This window comes from Danio rerio, chromosome 18 (genome assembly GCF_049306965.1).
Source record: "Danio rerio strain Tuebingen ecotype United States chromosome 18, GRCz12tu, whole genome shotgun sequence".
In the NCBI taxonomy this organism is placed as follows: domain Eukaryota; kingdom Metazoa; phylum Chordata; class Actinopteri; order Cypriniformes; family Danionidae; genus Danio; species Danio rerio.
In genome coordinates, this window is record NC_133193.1 from 12,365,001 (window position 1) to 12,385,129 (window position 20,129).

At 34.8% G+C, this 20,129-nt stretch overlaps 1 protein-coding gene across 8 annotated transcripts in view; it reads right to left on the reverse strand.

The window, feature by feature from the left end:
- The window catches only part of tspan9a (tetraspanin 9a), a 494,333-nt gene that overhangs the window by 10,956 nt on the left and 463,248 nt on the right, over positions 1-20,129 (reverse strand). For all 8 annotated transcript variants that reach the window (XM_073929887.1, XM_073929888.1, XM_073929886.1 and 5 more), the window contains 3 exons: positions 4,994-5,095; positions 4,762-4,893; positions 350-433 (listed from right to left, as the gene is read on the reverse strand). In XM_073929887.1, the coding sequence (XP_073785988.1) occupies positions 350-433; positions 4,762-4,893; positions 4,994-5,095 (318 nt within the window). The remainder of the gene's footprint in view (positions 1-349; positions 434-4,761; positions 4,894-4,993; positions 5,096-20,129) is intronic.

Below are 20,129 nucleotides of genomic sequence, written 5' to 3' on the forward strand. Positions count from 1 at the left end.
CAATTTCTTCCTGGTTTCTACAATCTTCTTCAGTGTGACAGTAATGTGGAGTGTCTTCACAGAATGTTCACATTAGCCCTGGCCACAGTGATAATCAAATACGTCGAATTCCTGCTCTTTCTAGGGCTGTAATGAACCACTGCAAGACATCATGTAGGTCCGACAGGTTCACTTTCTATATATTAAAGTATCAGGAAGCTGTAATGAGGACTTCACCTTTTTCTCCCAGGCTGAATATGGCGCTCTAAACATGGACTTTTTCAGCAGAACCAAAATAGACAGAAGCGCTCATTATCACCACCGCGTTTGACACCCCAAGTGATGGCAAAACACATGCACACTATCTTACCTGAACTACCAAGATGCACATGCCGATGGTTCCGAGTAGGTGCTTATTATCTTCAAGCCACTCTTCAACCTTCTCGTAGCAGCCCTGGAAGACAGGAGAAATGTTGTGAGGTGTGATTTATCTCGTAATACAAGCTGATTGTGGATGTTTCTCATTTGCAAGTTGCTCATTTTGATATGGGGAAAATGAGCTGAAGTTTAGCAACTCGTTTGAGTGAGCCAGTGAATGCTGCGGCTGCATTTTCAACGCGCAGTGACTGGGAAAAAAGCACATTCAGCGACATGCTGTACAGAAAAAGAAGACAAAACTGCTTTGAGTTGTGGGCTGCAGTATTTAAAAAGAAACCCATTTCCAGCACAACCTAAAATTGTGACGATAATGCAATACAATACCTTCCGATATGGCAAAACTGACTACACCAGAGAACTTGCCTGTGAGGAGATAGATAGGTGAGGTAAATTTGTGGTCATTATTAGGGTATTTTGAGGTTTTTTCTTTGGTGTTGTTCAAAGAACAGCACAAAATTAAAAATTTATTCTTTGATAATATTCAATTAAATTCGAGTTTATTTGTATCACACTTTTCACAATAACTATTGTGAAAAGCAGCTAAAGGGCTTTTATTATTAAATAATATTTATAATTATTAAATAGTTATTACATTATTGCATTACAATCAAATTCGGAAAAGCTACAGGTTAAAATAGCTTTATTAGTTACTATTAACTTGGGCCAGACAGAATCTGCGGACATTTTTTGCTATTCCGTGGAGAATTTTGTAAAAAATCTGCAGATTTATGTGGAATGATTTTATTTACCATATTTGGCATTTCTGCATTGCAAAAAAAAAATAAATAAATGACACTGATTAAGGGTCATTCACATTAACAAACTGATTAACACAAACGAACGCTGTGTGATTCGCTTTAAATAAGCATGGTTTACTTGGTTAAGTATGAATTTTGTGAAGTGCACACCAAATAAGGAAACCAGTACCATGTAAATATGAGTCTAAATTTCATTGAATTTAAATTATTTTTTAAATTACATTTTAATTGGTTATTTTTTTCCTTTTATCATTAATATTATTTTTATTATTATTATTATTATTATTATTATTATTATTATTGTTGTTGTTGTTGTTGGTATTTATATTATTATTATTATTTTTTTTGTTGTTGTTGGTGGTATTTATTATTATTATTATTATTATTATTATTATTATTATTATTATTATTTTTGTTGTTGGTGGTGGTATTTATTATTATTATTATTATTGTTGTTGTTGTTGTTGTTGTTAGTATTTGTTATTATCATTATTATAATTAATAATATTATTATTATTATTGATATTTATTATTATTATTATTATTATTATTAAAGAACAGCACAAAATTAAAAATGTATTCTTTGATAATATTCAATTACATTTATTTGTATCACACTTTTCACAATAACTATTGTGAAAAGCAGCTAAAGGTTATTTACTATTAAATAATATTTATAATTATTAAATAGTTATTACATTATTGCATTACAATCAAATTCAGAAAAGCTACAGGTTAAAATAGCTTTATTAGTTACTATTAACTTGGGCCAGACAGAATCTGCGGACATTTTTTGCTATTCCGTGGAGAATTTTGTAAAAAATCTGCAGATTTATGTGGAATGATTTTAGGAGTATCATAACTAAAAACTTAATATATGAAATAAACACCTTTTTAACTTTTATTTAATGTTTGCAATGCAAATCCAATTAGAACTAATTTTCAGCTTAAAATACCACACTAATAATTTGTATAACTCTTTGAAAATGCCCCTCTTAGGCTTTCAAAACGTGCAGCAAATTAAAGTGAGACTGCCCTTTAAAATAAATGTAGTGAAGCATACATGAAATGTGTAGGAACATCTTCAATTTCACATATGGCAGCATTTTTAATGCTCAATGAAAAAGAATAAATGCACATTCAGTGATATTTATATTGAATGCTATGTGGGGAAAAATTCAAAACAGCTTTGAGTTGGTGGTGGTGTTGTGGGATGCTTTATTGAAAAGGAAATTCATTTCCAGCACAAGCAAAAAGTGTGACGGTAATGCAATATAATACCTTCCGATATGGTAAAACATGTCTCTGCAAACAGCCTCACGTTAGAGTTTTTTGACTAATTTCTCTTGTTCTGTGAATTAAAAACTTTATGTTGGGTTGCTGTTTAACGTCTGGGGGTGAAGATAAATTTAACAATTTAACGGCTTATGGTTTCAGGCTAACTTGACTACAAATGCGTCCTTGTGTAATTTTCATCCCAGCAAATGGTGACATTTACTCAAATTCTTTCTCTTGCGGCAGTTCCACAAACTTCAAACACTCCTCGTTCTGCCTTAATGAAAAAATTGCGTTTGAAAAAACATTAAGAGTTCACTAAAAGGAAATGCCTCATCCGCACACACTCCATTAGAAGCTCTGTGGTAACTAAAAGCTGCCGATAAGAAGGTGCGACAGCTTGACGTGCAACATCAGCTACTGATGTAGAGCTCTGTCAATGGCACAAAAATATTGCCACAAGAGACCATTGCCCTCTTCACAATCTCATTCAAACATTCAGTACATTAAAATGAGTTTTCATAAGCTAAATCATCTCCTGTAGGAAAGACAAATGCGTTGAGTACCCAAAAGTGAGCAGAAATACATAAAGATACATGGGTCTGGCACTTTATAGACACACTTAGAGCTTCTTCCAACAGAGAAGTCTTAAATCTATGGCTTTTACTGCCTTTCATTTATTAATAATAACTCTTCTCAAGGACAGAAAAGAGAAAGAAAAGAGAAGTCGTCTCAGTTATTACCTCCAGTCCTTTCTTTGATCCCATCCCATTTCTGAGATGTACTTTTAATGGACACAAGAGTTTAAACACAAATGTATTCCAAATGAGGGCAATTAAATGGAAAGTGGTGCGTTCGAAATGTCACCTGTCTTTGCTGGGTGTTGATCGACAGGCCATCTGACCAATCAAACCACTGATATTACATGCTATCTAAAGCAATTCAGCATTTTGTCTGCTTAACAAACTTAAAATTAAACTAATTGGTAGATTTACATTGGTAGACTTGAAAATTAAAACAGTTTTAATATGAGACTTTCAACATAGACAACAGGTGCCCAGAGAGGCTGTGGAATATCCAAATTTGATGTAAAAAGGTATTTTCAGATAAAAGTTCACCGAGACCGAGATGACAAGATGTACACACTGGTTGGTTACTTTATTTTACAATAGCACAATGTTTTGTGGTAGTTGTGAGTACGGTATACACAAGTAGACTCTTATTCAGTTACAAATAATGTCTTACTTATGTCTGTATGACTAAAAATCGCAGGGAAAAAAATATTCAAAGATGATTTCTTGGATTTACAATTTTTTTTTACGTTAAGTGGCTGTAAACAATTTATTTAGGCTGAATTTGAACACACAAATAAGGTTGATCATTACTCGCATTAAAGCTAATGAGATCAGACTGAGTAACTAACAGAGTGTTGGTTTCATACTGATTACTTTATCAAGCAATGTTTGTTTTCAACTTGCACTCGCTGCATTTAAAAGTAGACACTTCAAGCGTTCTATAGATATATGTCTCATGTCTGTGTGTTTTGTTTTCGCAGAGTTTCAGTGCATTTTACTGACGCGTTTCTAAAGAAGAAATGAAAGTATGCCTACACTGTTTGTTTTTCTTATTTTTCAAAAGCACACACATTTGTTGTTGTTGTGAGTATATACAAAAAAGTAGACACGTAACAGATTCGATTAATGTATTACTCTTATCTGTAGGATCAAAACTGAAAGTGTAATTTACGTTCTTTTCGGCATTATCAGGAGAAGACGCCTTAAAACGCTTATATGCGGTCTTTGACCCCTGGGGGTAAATACAACATATAAATTGTTTGTAACAATTTTGCAGACATCATTTTTTTAAGATACATCATATAACTGGTCACAGTGATATTCTGGACAATGAGCGCCTCTATCACCGTGATATAACTGTAAATAAAACAGTTGCTAACTGTCTATAAACAGAAGCTTGCAACGGTTGCCCTGCCTATAAGCTCTTCAGATAAGTCCACTGCTTTTGGATCTGACAGTGATGAGCTGCTCTATGTGTGAAAGTTGAAGATTTTTTAAGTTGACATGATGTCAAAAACACGTGCGGCGCTTCAGAATACACAAGACACAAGTGTAACGGTTGCTAAACGGGTGTTTACATTGAAAAACAATAGAAAAGTTGTGTTAGAGGGATAAAAAAAAAAATTCTATGTGAACGGCCCCTTAAAGTGTGTTTATTTTTTTCTTCTTCTTCTTCTTACTAAGTGTGATGACATTTGTCAACACTGTTATTTGTTTAAATGCATGTTTCCACTCACCCGTGTCCAGAACATGTTGGTGGAGTTGCGGCCACACTCCTGATAATGTTCTTGACAGCAGCGGTCAGGCACAACCTTTTCTTTCAGGGCATCATGCCAATCTGTGTACCCGGTGACACCACAACACTTCCACTGCCATGCAGGAGGAGAGCAAAATAAAAAAAAGGTCAACAAAACTTTATTAAGTTCGGCAGGTATAAGAGAATATTTTCAGGACTGTCACAAAGATTACCTCGGCTTGGATGATATTCCAGGCATTTCTCAGCCCAATGTTGTTGTCTGTGTTGTAGAGGGCAAGGCCATCTTTCAGGTCCTGCTTTGCATTCTCACTGACCTGTGAACAACAGGAGGAAAAGTTTAACCACAAATCCAATCTTAAGAGCATTAATATTTCAGTCAGGCCTTATATAGAGTGTATAGAGTGTAATGGTACACATCCTTGTTAGAAATTTGTACAAAACATATTGTATAATGTGTTGATGGAACCACTGCAAGCAGAATTTAATCTAGGTTTTCATTAATGTATTCATTTTAAAGGCACAGTCTCTAATTGTTTTGTGGCTAAAGGGGATTTATTGAATCAAATAAAGGTGTAGTTTGATGAAGCTGTGACTAAAGGCTGGTTTATACTTCTGCTAGCTGTTTGTGTTGCTCTGCAATAACACTCCCAAAACACTAGGTGGCAGCAAGGTTTTTAAGTTCTTCAGTGTCTACTTTCTTCGCAGGTGTTTTGTGAATGTTACCTCAACGTACAAGTAGCTAAAACTCGCTCATTCTGAGGTGGGAAACGGTGGACGTGCAACAACTTTAATCATAAGGTAAACACAAAACAAAAGTTTCTATATGGAGCTCCTTCACCGAACTCGACACTTGTAAACACTCGCTCCAATGGGTGTGTGTGGCTCTCGGCCCTGCTCACACTCGTCAGCGCTACCAAGCAGACCAATCACAGAGCTTGCATTACGTGCAAGGGGTATGCAAGTTCGGTTGCGCCGGACCACATGCGTTCGCTTGACGCAGAAGTATAAATCAGCCTTAAGTGTGGAATCATGGGAGTTGTCGTCTTTATTACACCCTAAGTTAGTTCATGGATGAGCTAAAGACTTATTAACATTATAGTATGAAGCAAGCAAACGAAAGTGCGAAAGTAATGAGAGACGCTGCACAAAAACAGCTCAGCTTTTATTATGCCACAGTCCACTGGTTCTTTCGGTCGTGATCATGTGGAGAGGAAGCACCACTGTTGTATCACACTAAATACATTTTAGGAATCTGTTTTAATACTGTTCTGTCGAATCTAATTAAAAAACAAAAACACAATAGCATATTTGGTACTTCTTGGTTTTTTATAAAACCAAACTGGAAAGGCTTAAGATGTCATGACAACACAGGACACGGTCTATGTTACTAATTAAAATGGGTTATTTCTCTGGATTTTAACACTCTTTGAAATATTTGAAATGACATAAGCACATGAGTCAGCTATATATATGGACATTTCAATGAAAAAAATCCTTGTGTTCTTGAGGAATTGATTGACATAGATTCTTATATCCCAACTGATCTTTTATTCTTTGCTATTTGCATTATAAAGTGCACGTCCCATCAAATAATCCCAAAAACTTTTGTGTTTTGTTTTCTCAATCTGTGTCTATTTTGTTAGGAAATTCGAACAATAAATGCTGTTTTCATGGTCGCTGATGTGAATTGATATGTCATTATCATTCCTTCCACTTTACCGCTAGTTTTAGCACCAAATGTCCATGAATGAACATCTCATCTCATGTAATCGCTCAATCAGAACTCCAACCAAAGAAAGACATCAATAAAACAGCTTGTAAACAATATGTCACAAAGCAAAACAATATTTACTTCAGGCAAGCCATATAGCATCAACAACATGCTCATTCACTAGAGAAATAAACTCTAGTGAAGAGCCTTTCTCTAAATATTTGCACGATATTAGACCACAAATCCATTATTTTTTACTTCAAGGAATAGTTCACTCAAAACTCTTGTCCTCAAAATGTTGGTATACAAACAGATGATTCTAACCATTATATGGTTGTTACTGAACCATTATATATGATTATAATTATTATATGGAGGCAACATCTCCAAGATGGCCTTAACAATTACTATTTGAGTGTTTACAAGGCTATCTTTGGGATGTTTTCTTCATATCTCTGTTGTCTTATACAACAGAAAACTTCACAGAAATATTTCCACTGTTCTCAGAATTTTTATAGTCTCTCTGTTCCTTTTGTTCACACTGAATTTGGTAAAAAAGGCTTTTTCTGTAGGCATGCATCTCCATCTGGTTGAAATATGCTTCAATTCAATTCTTTGGATCATTCTGAGTCAATCACTCAGCAATCTGAGGGTGATTCTGTGATTTGTAATTGTTTTAAGTGTTTTTAATGTATAGTTTGTCCCATAAATTCTGTAAACTCTGTCTCGCTGCTTGCTTTGGCCAGGACAGATTATTAGTCCCAGAGAGTATAAAATTAAAAAAACAAACCTTTATAGTGTTTTTTTTTTTTCTACAGTCAAAGTCAGTAGGATACCGTCTACCAATACTCCAAAATACTCCTCTAAATATCTTCTTTACATTTTTATTTTTAGGTGAACTATACCTGCATTTTACATGCTATTTGCACTTAAAGAATGATTTTTGTTGCTTGTTCAAGCTACTTATTTAAAATGAACTGAATCAACACAATTCTTTATTTTTTATTTTTTAGGAGGGAAACTTCCTTGTTTTATGCTCAATCCACTTATTACCTAATTTCTTCTAGTTGTCCCAAGACAAATCGATTATGTGGAACCCAACATTTTTTTTTTACAGTGTATGTATTTAAATCAGTTTGTCATTAAAAAGATATTAAAGCCACAGAGTAAAACAAAAAACTAGTGGAAACATTTTTATAGTTAGATTTAGATATTTTTTTTGAATGTAAAACTTTCTCATATATGTGCTTTTTACTTCATGATTGAATGTTATTATAATTATAAATATTTATTACAAACTATATATTTTGTTCAATATAATGATTTGGGATGTGTTGTTAATTATTGTGCAACAGGGCACATTACACCACCTGAAAAAAGTCTTGTCATCAATCTCAGTTGTAAGTGCAACAAATATTAACCTGACTATTAAAATGATCTAGCAATATAATATTAAAATGATCTAGTTGATCATTTGAAAAAGTGGCAGAAGGTAGATTTTTCAGATGTATCATCTGTTGAACTGCATCCCAATCATCACAAATACTGCAGAAGATTCTCACAAAAATCAGTCAAGTTTGGTAAAGTAAAAATCATGGTTTGGGGTTTACATTCAGTAAGGAAGCATGCGAGAGATCTGCAGGAGTGGATGGCAACATCAACAGCCTGAGGTGACATTTGTGCTGCCCATTACATTACAAACCACTGGAGAGGAGAAATTCTTCAGCAGGATAGCGCTCCATCTCATACTTCAGCCTCCACATCAAAGTTCTTGAAAGCAAAGAAGGTCAAAGTGCTCCAGGATTGGCCAGCTCAGTCACCATACATGAACATTATTGAGCATGTCTGGGGTAAAATGAAGGTGGATGCAGTCCTCCAAGCTCATGGGGCACATACACAATACTCACTGCAGCATGACTTTATATTCTATACTGTACATTATTTCTGTTAAGTGACAAGACTTTTGTTTAAAAAAGGCAGACTTTACTGTTCTAATTAAATAATTCAAAATCAAGGCATGATCATATTTTATTTTGGTAAAATAAGCGTAATCTAGAGGCCTTTGCCTTTCATATAAGCCACTTCTGATACCAAATGATCAACTAGAAGTCAAGTATTATTTGTTGTTCCTAAAACTTGGATAGGCGACAAGACTTTTGTCAGGAAGTGTAAATAATTTACAGCATTAACTGAGATGCACTTATTAAACCTTAAGACGATCATCATAATAAGTAAACATGCAAAGACAGAACCACAATTTGTTCTGTAAAAACAGACACACTTAACACAGAATTGTTATTAAATTATATATACACTACCACACATAATGAAGAATACTATGCGTGTCCTTAGAGAAATATTACCTGCTTGTCTACACTAATAAGATGCCTGCGTTTAGTCAATACCTGCTATCGGGATCTTGCCTACTGCATCAAATGAATGTAATTAGCATCATTAATTGACTGGCATAGTGAGCGGAGCATTTAAAAAAGCCTGTCATTATTGACGCTGGAAGACAACATACTCATATCCGCCACTTTAGAATCGGTATCATTTCCCCCTCGGCTGGGATAGATAAATATTTCACCGGCAGTTTTAATGAGGTGTACGATCTCACATTAGTGGTTGAGCGCACTTTGGCCCAGAGCGTCGGAAGTGTGGGGTGATTACAGTTTGACAGAGCGGGCTGGTCCTCATACTGACGCACACTAGATTAACGTCATTTCAGCCCAGAGAAAACAGCACATACTGGAATTTCAGGCATATTTCCAGTGAAAGATAGTCTCTCATGCAGAGCTATAAATAAGATGTATAGAGATAATATCTGTACTTTCAGCTTTAACGTGATTTATCGTCACACTTTTTTTTATTGCTGTTGTATTTATTGTATTATCACAACAGTCACTGTTCTGCTCACACTGGAAAAACTTTTGGGAAAGGATGTTGTTGGTGGTTGATTATTAAGCATGAAATAATCCATTACGTTTCTATAATTTAAATAAATACATAAATAAAATCCTCTTTAAATTCAATGTCTGCTAAATGCATGAATGTAAAAATATATGTGCATTTTAAACGGATACTATCCACAAATTGTGGATAATGCAGCAATTTTTAGCTTAGCATTACTGCTAATATACCACCCTCATAAACTACGACCAATCGTTCATCCAATTCACCTATAGTGCATGTCTTTGGACTGCGGAGCACCCGGAGGAAAGTCACCCTACATGAGGAGAACATGCAAAATCCACACAGAAATGCCAACTGGACAAGCTGGGACTCAAACCAGTGACCTTCTTGCTGTGAGGCTACAGTACTAACCACTGCGCCCCCATGCAGCTCATAGCTTATACCAACCATAAAACTGTTAATACTTTTTAATTTATATATATATATATATATATATATATATATATATATATATATATATATATATATATATATATATATATATATATATATATATATTTAATTGTGTTTTTTGTAAAAGTGCCTGCTAAAAGCATTCACTTAGGCCTAATCCCAATTTTACCCCTTAGCCCTTCCCCTTACCATTACCATTACTACTCGTTTTGCGCATTCACATGAAGGGGTGTCTTAATTTTCTTTAGCTTGAGGGTGTAGGGCTAAGAAAAAGGGTTAGATAGCCCTTAAAACTGAGGGCTCTATTTTAATGATCGAGGTGCAAAGTCTGAAGCGAATCCACTTTTGCTAATTTAAGGATGGAAATATACGCTCTGCGCTGCAGTGCAGGGTCTAACAGGGCTGAGCTTATTCTCTTTATGAGTTATGGTTGTGTTTTGAGAATAAACCAATCATAGTCTCATCTCCCATACCCTTTAAGAGTCCGTTGCATTATGCCATGGCACATTTGCTATTTAAATGGCGGACTTTGTAAGTGGAAAAAACTGAACTCTTTACTAGCAAGTAAACAGTTAAACAGAGCATCTGCAGCACAAGGATAATGAGCCTCCTTCAGTTGGCCTTTACTTTTACTTTCTATTTCTCTTATTTGTGGATAAGGAAACTGTGCTGTACGTACAGACATCCATTAGCCTACATAATTAATTTAGTTTGTTAGGCGCAAAGACTTGTTTCAAAACTATTTCTAATTTCAGTTCTAATTTCCAGCAAACGAATAAATGAACAATAATAACGAAGTGTGGTCGAACGAGTTGTATCCAAACACACGTGCTATGCCCCATATGGTCTAAAATCTGACAGGTGGACAAATCTAAGCTTTTTTTAAGTAAAACAAATATAAATATAATAAATAATACTGTGAATAATAATAACATTATGCAAAAGCAAATTGTCTTGAATTAACTGACAAAAGCCCCGAGATGAAGAAGGCATGAAGGCAGTGGGTGTGAAAAGATATTTGATTTTTAAGCAATGTTTAAGCGAGGCGCACAACTAACACGCTTTGTACTGGAATTTAAACCTGCTTTCAGCAGGTCAATTATGCAGTCTTTTTTAGTTCTTCAAAAATAGTAACGCACAAACAATGTGCCTTAACACACCTCTTTTCTTGACCGGAACAACCAGGAGTCAACAAAGTGGCGCAAATGAATTAGCTATTTCAACAACGTGGCAGAAAACAGGAAAATTAAGGTTGCGCTTGTCTGAAATTAGCAACACGTCCGGGCAAACACTTCCTGCACCTTTTTGCGCCGGGATTATGATAGGGCCCTGGAAATTTTAAGGACCACACTCGAAACAAACAGGTAAGAAATTTTCACAAAACACACCATCAACAGCAGCATGGCTGCACACGAAAGTAAAAAGATGCACAAATAAGCATTTTTGTTGTCGTTATTATGAATTTTTACTGCAAACAAGCATATGTTTTAATACATTCATAACTGCATTTGTGTTTTACCATCAAGCTTAAATAATAAAAAAACAAAAACGCTAAAATAAAAAAAGATATATACCAAAAAATAAATAAATAAATGCAGCTAGAATAATCACAGCAGTCACCATTGTCTGATCTCATATGAAGCAAGAGATCGCGATGACATATGATGACGTGTGCAGGTGTTGTAGTGTAAATATTGAAGCTGTTCCCCTTCGCACTCTGTTTTAAGGGCCAAGTGGAGGGGGAAGGGGTAGGGGTACAAAAATAGAATTGGGATTTGGCCTTAATATGTACTTAAAAAGAACCTTGAATGAATTTAAAAATGCATAATATTTAAATGCATGTGTTGAAATAGAATGTCTGCTAAAGGCATACAAATATATTTTGAACGCACATTCTGGATTAAATCTGCTAAATGCATAACGTTAAACGTTAAGGCGCAGTATGGAGTAAAATAATGAATAATAGTAACCAGTGCCTACATTAAATGCCAACACCACTAATAGTTTGACAAACTGAAACATTCATGCTATGCAGCTTCTCTGTATGCAGAGGGAAATTATATAATGAAGTATATTAAATTTTTTATTCTTATAATCATTCACATTTATGGAGTAAAATTGGGCTAAAATGCCCTCTGGAGACCCGCGTCATGCCAAATGTTTTCCACATTCTTTTCATTCCATGATGAAATAAATTCAGCCGATGATGCAGAACGCCAGCAATAACACTGAGTCAAGACAAGATATTAAAAAGCTGTTGGAAGGCATATGTCTCTCTCTCTCTGTGTGTGGAGTGTGCGCTCATTAATGCTCAACATTTTTCCTTGTGGGTTTTGCTGTGTGAGAAGCCCAGTTTCACAATGGAGAGAATAAAGCGAAAAGGTGAATAAGCAACATCATCCTTCTCGGCAGAAACATCTTGAGACCACCGAGTCTCATTATACAAGAATACATCAAAGAACACTCTCGACTCCATCAGGGTACAGTGTGACATCACTCCTTTCATATCTCACTCGAAAACGCATGATAATCCGCACTGTTTGGTAATGGCTGTTCTTTCATTCCTAAAGAAAAGAGTCTCCATTACCCAGCACGCGAGACTCTCATGGCTCACACGGTCCAATTACAATTAGGCTCAGAGTTACAATAAACTCTTAATCAGCTTGGGCATGAAAAAGCCACGCAATTCTGGTCATCCTGTTCAAACAGCAAAATAGCATGTCTAATGGAGAAGAGCTACATGTGAGACTAAGCCTTTCTAATACTAAGAGCTGAGTAGGGCTACTAGAAGAGGGCATTTTGTTATTTTTTTCTTTCTTTTTGGACAATAATTAATTTTCTTCCAGGGTAGTGAAAGTAAATGTGTACTATAAGCCAGGTCATAAAAAAATAAAGGGGGAAAAAAAACAGTAAATACTAGAAAAAGTTTGTGGTCAGCATTACAAGTACAGATACCCTAATAAAATATTTATATAAAACTCCTTTTCAATTTTACTTCAGTAAAATTGACTTCAAATGCATTTAAAGGGGTGGTCCAGAGTGCATTTTTAAGGCTTGGTTGTGTTTATAAGACGCAACGCAATGTGTGCTCATGCTTCATTTGTAGAAAATCATGTTGCTTTTATATATTTCTTACCTTGATTATTTACAGCTACTTGGCTGGAATAGGAAAACTACTGTCATATTTCTTAGTTTCTCAGAAAGGCCCACCTTCAAGAGGCTCTGATTGGTAAGCTAACATAATGTGCTGTGATTTGCCGATTCACAGTTGCTGTATCAGTTTGTGCCTGAATAAGACAAAAAATTACAAAGACACAGCTGAACCTCATGCCTGCTCTCTAAAAGCAAAGTCTGACAAGTGGCTTTCATATACATTCTCAATTAACATGTGAAAGTAATATGAAATGTTCACATATCTTTTGCAAGTTCGTTATTTGAGATGCAGAATGCAGGGTAAGCGGCTGCATAGTGAGACACTGCAGCGCTGGTGAGGATTGTGGGTGTTTATAGCGGTTTGATGAATAAATAGGAAATTGTAGCTAAATTGTTAATGGTGCCAAACAGCATTTTCCGTTGTTTACGTTCTTGCTACAACATACAGTTAATGCTAGAAACTATGGATGTAATTGATCAATTTTAACAAATAAAAATACTTACAGGTTGTGGATCACAATCCACAGCTTCATCTTTTATGGTTGGAGTTGCTCCTTCTTTGAGGAGTTTTTAGCCAAACCCAGCACTGAACTGAGAGAGATTCTGGAAGTTCTCATTTGTCAAATGCTAGAGCTATAACTTTATTATAATTCTCTAGTACATAATTACAATTAAACTTTAAGCACTTCTCTCTTTGTGTTGTGTCCTTTGGAAGCCCAAATACAGAAACAGAAGATTATCTGTGGAAATAGCAACGTTTGGATGACATTTTAGCTTTCACAGATAACATTACAGTGACTCTGGCCATGCTCCTTCGCTGCGCAGGGTATGTGTGCAAGGTGAATGCACATAACTGGAAGCCGTTGTGATCTCACTAACCTGGATGTATCTTTTTGTTGTCCCCAAACTTCCTTTGATGTAGGCTTTGCTAGGCTAACTAAAAGCCAAGGTCTTGCTTTGCAGTGAACTTTGAGCGTATTACATTCAGAGATGTTGTTTATGTTAACACAGCTACATTACACATCAACTAAAGTTTAAAATATGATATCGTAGTGGACCACCCCTTTAAGTATTAAAGTTTCAGTAAAAAAATACATGCATTTAAAAAAAAAAGTTGCTAGTTTAGGATCTATTTTTTAATCCATTCAACCAATCAAGATCTGGCAGGGCATTTCTAGCTTAGCTTAGCATAAATAATTAAATTGGATTAGACCATTAGCATCTTGCTCAATTTTTTTGATACATTTGTGGCTGAAACAGTCCTTAGCATCAAGCATTATACTTGCACCACCAGTTATAGTCTGTGTAATATCATTGTGCTTGCTGCAAACATTGTAAGGCAGCAAAGTTCCTTGATTACTACGCCGGAATTTAAGTATAATTCCAAGCCAAATGTATCAAGAATTTCATTTTCTGTTGGTCTTAGTACATAAAGTAACCACAAAAGAGTCAAGCTTTGAATAGGAACATTATCGTAACTCTTTATATAAATATATTTGGCAACACTTTATTTTAATTGTCCGGTCCATTTGAGTATAAGTAGACTGCTAAATATCTGTTGATACTGCTCCTTCAACAGACATTTAACTGACTATGAGAAACTTTGCAAGTACATGTCAACTCACACTAACCCTATGATATACTATACATAAACCCATAAATACAAATAAAACAATTTTTAATACGAATTTCAGCAAACAAACACCCTTAATGTGTTTATTCCTTTATTGAGATTTTCATGTCCATGATTACTTTCACCATCTCATCCAGGGAAACTCCTGAGATAAATAAGTTATATCTCTGAACTTTAATAATAAATCTAAATAAAATGTTGCGCGTCACACCTCCTTTACTCAGCCACAATCACTTCTGAGAATTCTCAAGCAAGTTTTGCTTTCAAGTCTGCATCGATGCATCCTTGATATCAAAAATGCATCAGGGAAGTTTCACGCGGCCTCCGTTCTTGAGGTCTTGAGTGTTGGAACTGAATTTGATGATGACGTTACACGAGAACACAAGGACACAAGAACGCATATTGAGAAACAGCCACTGTAAGAGACTTCTTACATGGATAGTTCATCCAAAAAGGATCATTGATTAAGAATGCTGTTTGCTGGCACCTTCCATAGTAGCAAAAAATAATAATAAATACAATGGAAGTCAATGGGTACCAGCTTTTTTCAAAATATCTTCCTTTTTTATAAAAAAAAAAAAAAAAAAACTGAAAATGTTTTAAAAAGTTGAAGGATAAGTCAGAATTCTCTATCCCTTTATTAACTTTTGAACGGTGTAGTAGGGTAATGAGAAAATTATTTCAACACCTTAGCAAAAGCCTGGGAACAATCATGAACTTCTGGGAGAAAAAGTTACAGAAAGTCAAGGAAATTCACTGGTCAAAAGGTGTGGGAATATAATTTTTGCAACAGACATGTTTAATAATCCTGTCATCTCTCTTTTCATTTGAAAAAACCCAGTGGAGGATGTTGCAATGCCTTTATTTTCTGACATAAGAAAGTTGTCCTGTCCTCATAGTTCCATATAAAAGGAAAAGTACTGCTGAGATGGTGTTCTCCTCCGTTCGCCATCTTGCTAGTCCTAAGGGACAAGCTATGCTAATGAAACATACTGTCAGAAGCATCATATTATGCAGAAAGTTAATTAGCTCTTCTAAACACTGAGTTCATGAAAAGAGCACCAGTGTGAATGAAAGGTTACCGCAAAGAAGTTACGATAATGTCATGTAAATCTACACAAAGTATGATGAAGCAGTGTAGCTATGATTGACCAGGGCTGCGTTTCCCGATAACGATTGATCTTAGCACTTAAGAGCGTTTTCTACGAGTCATTTTGCGAACGTTCGTTATTGTTTCACGTGCGTTTCCCAAAAATGCACTTAACACAATTGCACGTAGCCCAGCTTTAAGTGCAACTTAGGAGTCGCTATCCGTTTGTTAAGTGCTGAAATGTCACGCTATAGAATGGCTCGTTATTGTTGCACATGTTATAGCAATCCATATAATTCTTCTTCTACTTGTGTGAATGTATATTCAACTCGAATAACATAAAAAAAAATATTTTTGAGCCAGTTTAAAAACATAAATTAACTGGAAATGTCGTACTGTAAAAACACTGTCTTGCTCCAATCTCGCATAAAACTAATTCTAACAGTCCTTGCCGGAAATGACATCAGCATCATTTTCGATATTTATATGAAACCTTAATTAAGTAGAATTATTTATCAATTTCTTTATCAAAAATTGATTATCTCACATCAAAATAAATAAATAAGTAAATAAATAAATAAATAAATAAGCTCTTACATTTATTTTTGAAAAGTTTAGCCTAATTATCCCCACCTGATGTGCATTTGCTAATAGGAAAAAAATATAAATAAGCACATACCTAGGGGTGGAGACACTAGCATTTAAATGTGATTTAAATCACATTAAATATTTTCTGTTAAATACAACATATGTAGCCTACTACCCTCGAAATGTCCATATACAACACTGTAATTTTTTTTTTCATTCTAACATTTATTATGTAATTTTTATTTTTTTCTTTATTCATTATTATTTGTATATTGAATTGTGTAATGTGTAGAAAATATAAATGAATAGAGATATACGTACAAATAAAATGAATAATGACTTTGAAGAGAAGTAAATTGTAGGTGCAATTTGCCGGTTGTCCAGCAGGTGCCCTCATAACTCTGTCTCCTTACGATGCACTTAAGGCTTTACGATTACTCCAGAGCACTCGTAGATCCACTAAGATTTTCAAGTGCTACTTAAGTTATGATACTTTTGGGAAACAGACCGTAATATTAAGATCAGTCGTACGATCATTTCTACGAACTTCTTAGGCTTACGATGCTTTTGGGAAACGCAGCCCAGCTCAGTTGTGTGTTCGTATCTAAAACATTTAAACGTACAACTTTTTAGTTAGCACCCCTTACCATTCCTCTTTAAACTCAGCATACTGTAAACTAGCGGTCAAAAAGTGAATGGAGCATATGTTTCCCATGGCCTGTGGCTGCTTGTGGCTAATGCACAGCTCATTAGGAGTTTGTATACCTGGCCTTGGGTTGTGTTTAAATAATGTCCGTCCAGTTGGATGCAGTCTCATAATCGCACAGTCCAAAGGCATTTCAGCCGGCGCAAGCATCTGGATCAAGTGAATGACCTAGCGGCTCGGTGTTTGATTTGTAATCATTCCTCTCGTGGGTTTCCTATGTTCTCAGGCAACTTGTGTATGTAAAGATGTTAGTGTTTGTTTGGGAATGTGGAAGGGTTTGACCTGAGGGTCAGATGTTATATGTGGCTAATAGATGACATCATTATCTATACCAACAGTTCTGGGAGCGGATGCAAGAGAGAATGCTTATACGTGGAGAAGTGTGTGTGCATGTGTTTGAGTCTCCAGAGTGTGGACAGGTTTGGACAGGTTTGTCATATTGTTGCCCTGAGGGCTCAGGTTTTGTGGAGATGTGTCAGCACAATGTGTGTGCGCGCTGAGGGAAGCCTGCTGTTTACTAAAGTTGAGGAAGAGGAAGATGAGGGCAGACAGCAGATTCTTCACTGCCCGTCACCTCTGCCTATGCTAACAAATAAAAGTTTTCAGCAATTTAGAGACTGCAAACACAAACCTTTCTAACTTGAAGGTTAAGTTATTTATTTTTTAGTTCACCCAAAAAGGAAATTCCTGTATTTGTTTTCTCCCTAGAAGCTCCCCACCTACAACCTATTTCAAATATGAAATTTTGTCCACTATTTCAGTTGAACTGAGGTGCATGAGGGCTGTCTATCTTATCTATATATCTTCTGATGACAAACAATAATTCTGACCTCTTCATCAAACTATACTTCTTGCTGGACTCTACTCAAGTGAGTTCATGAGGGGTAGATGTAATCACAAAATGTTGGGGCAGAACCTAAAAAGAACATGTCTGCTTCAATCTAGTGTACAAAAACTTGCGGCAGAACCAAACGAGACCCAAAAATGTGCTACACAGAACTACAGGGTATATAAAGGAGTCAGAGAGTGAAATTCAGTACCTTTTAAGATCTTTTTTATGACCCTTTTCATACATTTTAAGGGTCACACTTTACAATAAGGTTCATTAATTAATGTTAATTAATGCATTTACTAACATGAACAAACAATGAACAATACATTTACTACTGTATTTGTTTATGTTAGTTAACGTTAGTTAATGAAAATACAGTTGTTCATTGTTAGTTCATGTTAACTCATGGTGCATTAACTAATGTTAACAAGCATGGACTTGAATGTTAATAATGCATTAGTAAATGGTCAATTATGATTGATAAATGCTGTACATGTGTTGTTCATGATTAGTTCATGTTAGTAAATGCATTAACTAATGAACCTTATTGTAAAGTGTTACCATTTTAAGACCTTATCACCAGTTAAGGTTTCAACCGGTAACATTGGCAACATTTTAATTTGCAGTATATTTAGCAAAATAAAGACTGTAGCTATGTTTCCATCCAAAAATGCAAATTAACTTTATGCACAAAACGGTCACACTTTACAATAAGGTCCATTAATTAATGTTAATTAATGCATTTACTAACATGAACAAACAATGAACAATACATTTACTACTGTATTTGTTTATGTTAGTTAACGTTAGTTAATGAAAATACAGTCGTTCATTGTTAGTTCATGTTAACTCATGGTGCATTAACTAATGTTAACAAGCGTGGACTTGGATGTCAATAATGCATTAGTAAATCTTCAATTATGATTAATAAATGCTGTTCATGTGATGTTCATGATTAGTTTATGTTAGTAAATGCATTAACTAATGAACCTTATTGTAAAGTGTTACCCACAAAACTTGATTATCGCATAAAAGACATGTGAATAAAGCAGCATTTCCATCCAACAAGTCAAAGCGAACAAAATCGTCACTTCCTGATTAACTAGCGCCAAATATTAACAGTAAAAACAGAATTTGCTGCAGTAGGAGAAGCTGCGTCAATCTTTTCTTCATCTAATAAATGACTTTAGAAGGACAATCCTGACACGCAGTGAATGTGGAGTGGCATTTGAAGGTGTCAGACGCGGAGCACAGATGCTCTTGATTCTAGAGGTCATTAATAATATAATAACACTAGTACTTAAACGGTAAGGTGTTTTACAATGACCAAAACAACAGTTCAGATGATTTACAGTATGCTCGGATGGCTGGTTTGTCCATTGACACACATTTTATCACATGATCTCTCATCACAAAATTTCACATAACCTTTTTTATTGCACATAGTGAAATTTGCGAGGTAAAAGTGTTTCCATCGTAGTTTATGTGCATCTTTTCTTATTGAATAAAAAGTTTATCCTACTCAGTCATGCGCATATGTTTTTTATGCGCATTTTGGCATTTCCATCAACCAGTTTTTAAAAATAGTATTGATGTATTCAGGGTTTAATTTTTAAATTTAAGTTAAATTTAAGATGTTTTAAGACCATTTTAAATGAAATTTTAGACCCATTAGGGGCTAAAGGCTAATGAATTTTTCAAATGGCCCAGATGAAAAGATTTTTAATTGCTCTTTTTTAAAAAATATATTATAATTTAATAGTACAATAATGCATTAATAATAAAAAATATACATTTTAGATTTTATTTCTTAACTAAATATTTAAATATTGTGTAAAACAAGCAAGCTCTACTTGTATCTGTACACTTTTTTTCCCAACATACACTTTCTTTAAAATAAAAAATGAACAAATGTTTTAAAAGTTTAAAAAACTATAATAAACTACATTTATGCACAACAATCTGTACAGGTCGTTTGGAGAACTTTTAAACAAATATTACTGTAAGGAAAATAATTAAACCATTATGATGAAAAGAGTTAATATGAACTTTTGAAAAATAAAAAGTTTAAGGTTTTTTTTTTTTTTTTTTTAGATGATTGTTGGTGATTGTATGAGTTTTGGCCAGATTTGGTAGCAATACATGAACAAAGGAAAATTAAGACCTCTTTAAAAAAGACTTAAGACTTTTTAAGGCCTAAAATTTGGATTTTGAGATTTAAGATATGTTAAGACTTGTTAAGACCCTGCAGAAACCTTGTGTATTGATC